The 10313-nt window shown below is 54.4% G+C and overlaps 1 protein-coding gene across 2 annotated transcripts in view; it reads left to right on the plus strand.

The window, feature by feature from the left end:
- The window catches only part of LOC116954123 (cerebellin-1-like), a 32545-nt gene extending 23054 nt beyond the window's left edge, over nucleotides 1–9491 (plus strand). For both annotated transcript variants that reach the window (XM_032974584.2, XM_076052070.1), the window contains exons 3-4: nucleotides 5773–5892; nucleotides 8709–9491. In XM_032974584.2, the coding sequence (XP_032830475.2) occupies nucleotides 5773–5892; nucleotides 8709–8906 (318 nt within the window). In that variant the 3' untranslated portion in view covers nucleotides 8907–9491. The remainder of the gene's footprint in view (nucleotides 1–5772; nucleotides 5893–8708) is intronic.
- Nucleotides 9492–10313: the final 822 nt, after the last annotated feature.

A 10313-nucleotide genomic window follows, 5' to 3' on the forward strand; every position in this document is an offset into this window, starting at 1 on the left:
CACTCACGTACCCACCCACCCACTCATCCAACCAATCACTCACCCACCCACCTACCTACTCATCCACCCACTCACTTAAAAACGCACGCATCTATTCACTCACCCACTCACTCATGCACTCACTCACCCACTTACCCACCCACCTACCCACTTACCCACCCACCAACGCACCCACCCACTCACCCACGCACTTTCCCACTCACCCACGCACTCACGCACTTGCCCACTCACCCACTCACCCACCCACCCACTCACCCACGCACTCGCCCACTCACCCACTCACCCACGCACTCACCCACTCACGCACTCACCCGCCCACTCACTCACCCACTCACTCACCCACTCACTCACCCACACACTCACCCACTCACTCACCCACTCACCCACCCACTCACCACACTGCACTTCTGCCACCGCTTCATCTCTCCCACTGCTCCACTGCGAAGTCACCTCGTGTTGTTGTTTCTTTCTCAAATTCTACGACCTCTTGGCTCAACTGCAGCAACGTCAGCTCGTAACCAGCGTACCCTCAACATTGGGCTCCGTGGGCCCTGTACTCAGCAATCGTTTTATATTATTTACATTTTACGCAGCGTTATTGACAAACGTGTTGAGTTGTGTGTGTTTTTGCAGCTCTGCCAACGAAGCGTGGCCCAATAATTCACTTTAATTCCGAAGCCGAATGGTTTGTGTTTGAAGCTGCGAAGGACAGTCCAGGAAGATTATGTTGACTTTGTATTCCGGCGGGAGAAAAAAAAAACCTTCGGCCAGATGATGGCGATGATGTCGGCTGTTGACTTTTAAAGAGCTGTGCTATCTGGCAAGAAGGATGGCGGCACTCGGTTGGCCATGGTGACCTCTTGACCTCGGTGTGTGTCGTGTCTTTGATATTGTTGGCTTACACACCTGCGATTCGGAGATGTTAACCGCCTCGCCTGGTCTACAGGAGGCCGTGGGTTCGATCCCGACCCTGACGCCTGCTGCTGTATATTTTGAGTTTGCGAGTCTCTCTCCCCGTGGTCGCGTGGATTTTTCTCCGGGATTCTCCGGTTTTTCCCTCCACATGAAGAATCAACAAGACGTGTTTCGAGTATTTGGCTGCTAGAAATTTCCACGTGATGACAAGCCAACTTCGCCGGGCCATCATTTGTGGCCAGCTCGCTTTTGAAAAACAGCTATTATAGTTCGGTGGGCCTTACCTGGTCAAATGAAACGATTTGAGTTTTAGGGTTGATGGAGCAAGCGACGATTTACAATGCGTGTGATGCACTCGGCTCAGTGGCAGTGCAGAAAATAGGTTTGCCAAACCTCCTGAACGAATTGTCACCTCCCTACCCCCGCCAGTGTCAATTGTTACGCAGGCTGGCCGCGTGTGGTGGGGTAAAGCGTGGGTACCTCTTCCAACACCAACACGTCTTTCTTGCCAGCCTGGGAGAGGAGGCCAAACACCCCTTAGAAGGAGGGTTCTGCATCTATTTAGTGTGTATGCCGTTTACATGATAATCAAATATATATACACAAAAAATGTAATGCTTGTTCTTTTAAACTTTCCATATAATCATATTAATGAAGCATACGTGGGGGTATTATATATTTATTAATATATAGATATGTATTTTTCTCTACCTGGTTAGCGCGCTGCGCTATGAACCTGACAACCAAAATTTGATTCCCACTCATGGCCACTAACACCAGTGACGATTATCTGAACCGGTCCTGGGCCTCCCCTAGGTCGACTCAGCTTCAAATGAGTACCTGGTGCGGTGCTGTAAACATCACCACTGGGGAGACAAAGGCGGCCAGGCCACCCACCTTTTCGTGTTCCGTGCCCGCCTTCATAGGTGCTCGCTAACAGCACTTGCCCAAAAAGCATGCGCAGGCTATACGGGGATCTTTGTCTTTGTTTATTTGTGAACCAGCTGTGAGACTCAGCCATGGCCAAGTGGTGTTTCGAGCTATTCTAGGTTTTCCCCTGGGGTCCACTCAACTTTCAGAGACATTAATGGGACATTGCTTTTTGTATCGCATAGCTCAAATTCTGCACAACGCTAATGATTTCTGTAGCGTATAATATAATTTTTGAGTCAAACTTTGACCCATATCTTAAAGGTTTCCTGCCTCTAACATTTGGCAGTTCACCAAAATCGATCCGACTCTGCTGATGAGATACTCGATCGATACCGATCCAACAGTTTGCTTGTCCTGAATCAATGCTGCTGCGATGCACTCCCAGAAGGCAGTGGGCCGATGGGTTGAGTAAAAACGACTTGAAATTTGTTTTAATTCGAGACACAATTCGATGAATGAGGTGTATTGTCTGCTTATTTATTTTGTTATAATCTGGGTAAAATTCAAACCCATTTGTGGCCGGATTTGTCCGGTTGCAATGAGCCTCGTAACCGTTTTTTGGATGAATTAATTCGAGTCAATCCTGCGACTGATCGACATTAACGATAAATCTTATCACGTACAGATTTACCGTTTTCTATTAATTATAAGACGCGCTCCCCCCTCTCCCCCCTCCCCTCTCTCCTCCCTCCCCCCTCTCCCCATCTCTCTCCCACTATATTTTGAGCAAAATTTGGGGGTGCCTTTTTATAATCCTGAAGAAGTCTCCCTCCCGATTCTAAAACAGCGCGATCGTGATCATCTTCCGGAAGGTGGCTCAGCGTAGTGCGCAACCGTATTCTCCAGATTATAAAACGACACTTGATTGTTATTTTAATCAAAACGTAACCCCAAAAACATTCGGGCGCGTCTTACTTTTGCGTGCGTGCCTCGTGCGTCTCGAAACACGATTTAAAAAAATCATCCGGCTTCCTCCGCGAGACTCGCCCTCTGGGAACCTCCACCGCACGGATTTCCCACGTGGGTAACGCTCATCTATTCACGTGAAAATTGGGTCTCGAGTCAATTGCAAATTAGGGACAGATATATTCATCATGACTGTCAATGCAACCGGCGCCGCCACCTGGGACACGCGGCAGCGCAACTTGCTTGAATATTTGTGGTCAACATCGCACCAATGTACTGCGGTTTGGGTGAATTCCGCGAGTGTTTTTTTTAAATCCATGACGCTGTTACACGAGAAGGTTTTTTTTTGTTTGTTTGTGACAGTCGCAGCGATAGAATTGCTCGCGCGTTCGATGGCAAGAAGAGGCGAGCGTGCAAGTTGCTGACCCCCTCCGAATTGCCACTTTTCCGTGCGTGCGTTTTCTCTGATACGCATTGTCCTCGATGTGCACTGTCAGTAGAAACCGCGGGTGCACTGTGACGGTGATATCGACCCCAACGTCTTCTTCACTCGATGATCTTTAGCCGCAAGCCGGGGGGGGGGGGGGGGGAGGGGAGGCACGCAGTGTTGCTTGTGCTTGGAACGACGCTGGGAGACAGAGAGGAGGGGCGCGCAGGGTGACGACACCGTCTGAACCGTGGAGAATGCTGGGCTCGGGCAGGACACGTCGCGGCCTGGGGGTGACGGCCTGGGGGTGACGGCGTGGGGGGTGAGGGCGTGGGGGGTGACGGCGTGGGGGGTGACGGGGTGGGGGTGACGGTGTGGGGGGTGACGGTGTGGGGGTGACGGTGTGGGGGTGACAGTCTGGGGGGTGAGGGCGTGGGGGGTGACGGTGTGGGGGGTGACGGTGTGGGGGGTGACGGCGTGGGGGGTGACGGTCTGGGGGTGAGGGCGTGGGGGGTGACGGTGTGGGGGGTGACGGTGTGGGGGGTGACGGCGTGGGGGGTGACGGTCTGGGGGTGACGGCGTGGGGGGTGACGGTCTGGGGGTGACGGCGTGGGGGTGACGGCGTGGGGGTGACGGCGTGGGGGTGACGGTGTGGGGGGTGACGGCCTGGGGGGTGACGGTCTGGGGGGTGACGGTGTGGGGGGTGACGGCGTGGGGGTGACGGTGTGGGGGGTGACAGTCTGGGGGTGAGGGCGTGGGGGGTGACGGTGTGGGGGGTGACGGTGTGGGGGTGACGGCGTGGGGGGTGACAGTCTGGGGGGTGACGGTTTGGGGGGTGAGGGCGTGGGGGGTGACGGTGTGGCGGGTGACAGTCTGGGGGGTGACGGTTTGGGGGGTGAGGGCGTGGGGGGTGACGGTGTGGGGGGTGACAGTCTAGGGGGTGACGGTTTGGGGGGTGATGGCGTGGGGGGTGACAGTCTGGGGGTGATGGCGTGGGGGGTGACGATGTGGGGGGTGACGGCGTGGGGGGTGAGGGCCTGGGGGGTGACGGGAGCCATGGGAGCAGCTCGTACCCAGGAAGGTGCCCGGTGGATCGTGACGTCGCAGGATCGTGAGAGACGGTGGCAGATTTGGGGCGGCCTTCATCCAGCAGTGGATTGACCATGGTCGATGATGATGAATGAGTGCCCCTTAAGGCGCGAGATCGTGAGGTGGCCAGGCTGGCCCAGCGGACTGATACCCAAGCGGAGTCGACGGCGTCGACATCCCGGACACGAATCCAGGCAGCCACTCGTGATGAGAGCGTGCGGGATATTCTGAGTGCAGCGAGTAGAGGAGGTGGCCGCATGGTTGAGATGTCAGAGCGTTTAGCTGCTCTCGTAGCAGGGTGTGGATGTGCCACCTCTGCAGCGAAGGTTTGGTGGATCACACACGCAGAGATTCTGTCATCCTCTCTTCTTGTGGGTGTCGAGGAGGAGCGGTACCCTGGCTCGCCAGGAGAATGCGGTACAGCAAAACGCGGAGGGAAGTTCTCTGTCCCTTCTGTGTGGGATAGAGTGGTGCTGCCCGCTCACACGCGTGGGTTTACTTCAGATGCTCCGGTTTCCTCCCACATTGGAAGCCTGGTGGTGTGGTGGCGGGCTCGCTGATGAGCTGTGTGTCGTGGAAGCCGGGTGGTGGGGGGCGGGCTCGCTGATGAGCTGTGTGTCGTGGAAGCCGGGTGGTGTGGTGGTGGGCTCGCTGATGAGCTGTGTCGTGGAAGCCGGGTGGTGTGGTGGTGGGCTCGCTGATGAGCTGTGTGTCGTGGATGCCGGGTGGTGTAGTGGTGGTCTCGCTGATGAGCTGTGTCCTGGATGCCGGGTAATGTGGTGGTGGGCTCGCTGATGAGCTGTGAGTCGTGGAAGCCGGGTGGTGTAGTGGTGCTTTCGCTGATGAGATGTGTCGTGGAAGCCGGGTGGTGTGGTGGTGGGCTCGCTGATGAGCTGTGTGTCGTGGAAACCGGGTGGTGTGGTGGTGGTCTCGCTGATGAGCTGTGTGTCGTGGAAGCCGGGTGGTGTGGTGGTGGTCTTGCTGATGAGCTGTGTCGTGGAAGCCGGGTGGTGTAGTGGTGGTCTCGCTGATGAGCTGTGTCGTGGAAGCCGGGTGGTGTGGTGGTGGGCTCGCTGATGAGCTGTGTGTCGTGGAAACCGGGTGGTGTGGTGGTGGTCTCGCTGATGAGCTGTGTGTCGTGGAAGCCGGGTGGTGTAGTGGTGGTTTCGCTGATGAGCTGTGTGTCGTGGAAGCCGGGTGGTGTGGTGGTGGGCTCGCTGATGAGCTGTGTGTCGTGGAAGCCGGGTGGTGTGGTGGTGGTCTCGCTTATGAGCTGTGTGTCGTGGAAGCCGGGTGGTGTGGTGGTGGTCTCGCTGATGAGCTGTGTGTCGAGGAAAGCCGGGTAGTGTAGTGGTGGTTTCGCTGATGAGCTGTGTGTCGTGGAAGCCGGGTGGTGTGGTGGTGGGCTCGCTGATGAGCTGTGTGCCGTGGAAACCCGAAGATGCTATCGGGGGAACCCTTGTCTCCCTGTGTGTGCTGTGCGTGCACCGCGTGCGGCGCAGATCCTCGTGAACATGGGCAACAGCTTCGATGTGGAGACGGGCACCTTCTCCGCACCGCGCAAGGGCGTCTACAGCTTCAGCTTCCACGTGGTGAAGGTGTACAACAGGCAGACCATCGAGGTGCCCGCGACACGTCCACACAGCCACCACGCGCTGGGCTCCAAGCCCCTCCTCTCTCTCGGCCCCGCCCACTTCTCGATAACCACGCCCACCCCCCACGGCACCAACACCACGCCCGGCCGCCTTTGTCTCTCCCCCAAGTGGCGATGTTCACACACTGTAGCAGGTACTCACTTGAGGCTGAGTCGACGTAGGGGAGGTCAAGGGCCGGTTCAGATAATCGTCACTGATGGTGTTGGTGGCCGTGAACGGGAATAGAATGTTACATGGTTGCCAGGTTCGTGGTGCAGCGTGCTAACCGCTGCACGGCGGCTCCCCACTGATCCACGCCATTCATTGGTGCTGTCGGTGGCCGGGTGGCTAAGGCAATTCATCATGGCCGCGTCGGAGACGTGGCGCTGAGACCGCTGAGCTCCTGGGATCGAGGTCTAGGACTCGGCCATCCGTTAGGTGGAGTTCCTTGATGTGTGCGTGGCCACCAACCTCGTCTTGATGCAAAATCCATGTTTGGTCCGGATCGCCGCTTGGGTAGAATCCCTAATGTGTGTGTCGTACACCCTACACCACGGGACACGCACGAATCAATACCCCAGTGGCGGTGATGGTGGTGATGGCGGTGATGGTCATTGTGCTGCTGCTGGTAGTTGTTGGTGGTGGTGGTGATGGTGGTGATGTTGGTGATGGTGGTGGTGATGTTGTCACGGAATTTGTTAGCCACAATTTATGTTTTCGTCCAGAAAGGAATGTTCAATAATCCCCCTAGAAATCGTTATTTGGTAATATTAGTTCATATTCGGAATATTTGTACCCCCATATTCTTTCCGACAAAGTCAATATTTATTTCGCATATAAATATATTCTCACGCACGTTCAAATAAAACGTTTTATGGAAGCCCAAGTTCCAAACTTATCTGTCGAAAGAGCGGCTCAGTTTTGCTTTCAGCAGTTTCCCCGTAGCCCAACTCCGGTGTCTGGTCCCAACGTTGTCTGGACGAGTGCCAGCCCCACGTGAGACCCCTTGGTCACCATGCGGTTCGCTCACGTGGGAACATTAAACATGAAATCCTCCCCGTCACCTCTGTCCGACCAGCAGTCACAACATTTGTACGTCACAGCGAGTCGATCGGCGGCAGGCCACGTGTGCTGCTGGCGGTGATGCTAAAGTGTGCGTGGAAGATTCGGCCACGATCTAGGGGCACCCTAGCTAGTGGAGGTCCTTCCATCAGCAGGGTTGTTAACAGGCAATTGCAGGGCTGTACCTTTATTTCGGATATTCTGAGAATTTAAGTAAATCCACACTGGTTAAGTAATAGGGGCAAATATTATGTTAAGTAAATACCTTAAAAATGTCTTCTTTGGTTCGTTCGGTAAAGTCACGTAGAATGAGAATAAAATAATAAATTGATAAAATAAAATAAAATAACACAATAATATTCTCATGACGTTTCGGCCACAACACAAGCGGCCTTCATCAGGTGAAGGGACGAGACTGTCTGGTAGGACAGCGCTGTCCTTAAAAATGCATGTGTTGTGTGTTCTAGTTTTAAAATTGGGTATTTAAAACTGTAAATACATTCTTAAAAGATGTTTTATTTTTAAATTAAGTTTTATTTGGTGACGCAGGTGAGTGGCATTCAGCTGCTTTGCAAGCAAGACCCGCGGAGTACCTTATACGAGAAGTTACATCATTAGCATACAGAACAACACGTAATTACATACAGAACAACACAATTACAAACAGAACAACACCAACAACAATCATTAAAACAACATTTAAACCTGAGATATGCGCTTCAACATTGGAAGGTGTACCGTTAGGGGCAACGACACTCTACAAGACACAAGCAACAACAACAAAATAAATACGAATACAAATCTCTATGAGGACCCTTTGTTTGCCAGTAGCAATGGTATGTACGGTGGACTTCATTCGCACCGTACGTAGCCAGCCGTGCTAATCGGAGATGATGATGATGACGATGCCGTGTGCAGTAGCCGGTGTCTTCGATGCGGTGTTTGACCAAGTGAACGCCTTCCTGTCGGCTGAAGCCGAGTGGTTTATTTTAGTTTCCCCCATCGAGAACGCGTCCGTGTGTGCGTTTGTTGAACTTCCAAGGGGAGCGGTGGTGCAGCGGTTAGCGCTACGCCGCGCTACGAACCTGGCGACTCGGGTTCGATTCCTGCTCACGGCCAACACCAGTGACGATTATTTTTCACCGGTCCTGGGCCTCCCCTAGGTCAACTCGGCCTCAAATGAGTACCTGGTGCGATGTGTAAACATCGCCACTGGGGAGACAAAGGCGGCCGGGCGTGGTGCTGGCCACCCACCCCCTCGTGCGCCGTGCCGGTCTTCAAAGGTGCTCGCTAACAGCACTTGCCCCAACAGTCTGTTAAGGCTACACGGGGGATCTTTGTCTTTGTGCACCAATGGGAGGCGCGAGAGAGCGACCAGTGGCCACACGGCCGCGCCTGACGAACGCGCGGCGCTGTGTGGGGTGCTGCGTGTGTGCCCACCCCCACCCACCTTCACCCCCACCCACCTCCACCCTCACCCACCTCCACCCTCACCCACCTCCATCCACCCCCACCCATCCACCCTCACCCACCCATCCATCCCCACCCACCCCCACCCACCCTCACCCACCCACCCACTCCCACCCACCCATCCCCACCCACCCTCACCCACCCACTGCCACCCACTGCCACCCACCCACCCACTACCACCCACCCACCCCCACCCACCCTCACCCACCCTCACCCACCCACCCACCACACCCACCACACCCACCCACCCCCACCGACCCCCCACTACAAAGGTGGCGCTCGTGATGAACGGCTGGGCCGTGATCTCGGCCTTCGCCGGAGACCAGGACGTGACCAGAGAGGCGGCGAGCAACGGCGTCCTCCTCTCCATGGACAAGGGCAACCGCGTGCACCTCAAGCTGGAGCGGGGCACGCTCACGGGCGGCTGGAAGTTCTCCACCTTCTCCGGGTTCCTCGTCTTCCCGCTGTGATGCGGACCCCGCACGCGAGGAGGAGGAGGAGGACGTGGGGGAGGAGGATGAGGAGAGAGAAGACGTCCATTGGGCTGAGGGGCAGCGACTCTTGGTTGGGATTGCGATCACGTAGTGGCAGCAGTGACGATGGAAGCGTTTTATGAATTGCCCATTAAATATTCAGCGTGTACATAATTGCGTGCTGTGTTAGGAGCCCGCAGTGCCCACAGACGCACGCACACGCATGTCAACACGCGTGCGGTCACCATACAGACATCCCCAATTACACGCGTGTGCGCACACGTAGGCACACAATACATGCGAGCAACAAAGGTCCCCCGTATAGCCTTGACAGGCTGTTGGGGCAAGTGCTGTTTGCGAGCACCTATGAAAGCCGGCACGGCACTGGAGGGGGTGGGTGGCCAGCACCACGCCTGGCCGCCTTTGTCTCCCCCAACGCCGATGTTTACAGACGATGATACCAGGTACTCATTTGAGGGTCGGGGAGGCCTAAGACTGGATTCTCAAGTACACAAACAGCAGGATGGCCACTTAGCCGTAGAGCTCATCAGAAGAAGTGCCTGTGACAGTCAACACTGATAATACACACAGCCACAATACACACAGACACAATACACACATCCACAATACACACAGCCACAATACACACATACACAATACACACAGCCACAATACACACAGCCACAATACACACAGACACAATACACACAGACACAATACACACAGCCACAATACACACAGCCACAATACACACAGCCACAATAAACACAGCCACAATACACACAGACACAATACACACAGACACAATACACACATACACAATACACACAGCCACAATACACACAGACACAATACACACAGACACAATACACACAGCCATAATACACACAGCCATCATTCACACAGACACAATACACACAGCCACAATACACACAGACACAATGCACACAGCCATAATACACACAGACACAATACACACAGGTATACAAATATAAAACGCATACGACAGTGTTCACACAAATCTGATCGTGTTATACTCATGTACACATCGCGTACACACAATAATCCTCATCGGCCGTCACAATATTCTACAATGTGCATCCCGATAGCACATGGAGCTGCCAATGAAAATAACAGAAGAACAACAACACCTGTTTTCGAATTCAGCAAGAAAAACAACTCAATATTTCAAGATCCGCAATGCGCTGTGTTGGTGGTGAACACGAAACTGTGCTGGTGGTGGTGGTGAACACAAGACTGTGCTGGTGTTGGTGGTGAACACGAGACTGTGCTGGTGTTGGTGGTGAACACGAGACTGTGCTGGTGTTGGTGGTGAACACAAGACTGTGCTGGTGTTGGTGGTGGTGAACACGAGATGTGGTGGTGGCACCTTAACGAATAGCG

Source organism: Petromyzon marinus, chromosome 54, assembly GCF_048934315.1.
Source record: "Petromyzon marinus isolate PM22_M1 ecotype Great Lakes invasive population chromosome 54, UKy_Petmar_22M1.pri1.0, whole genome shotgun sequence".
NCBI lineage: Eukaryota > Metazoa > Chordata > Hyperoartia > Petromyzontiformes > Petromyzontidae > Petromyzon > Petromyzon marinus.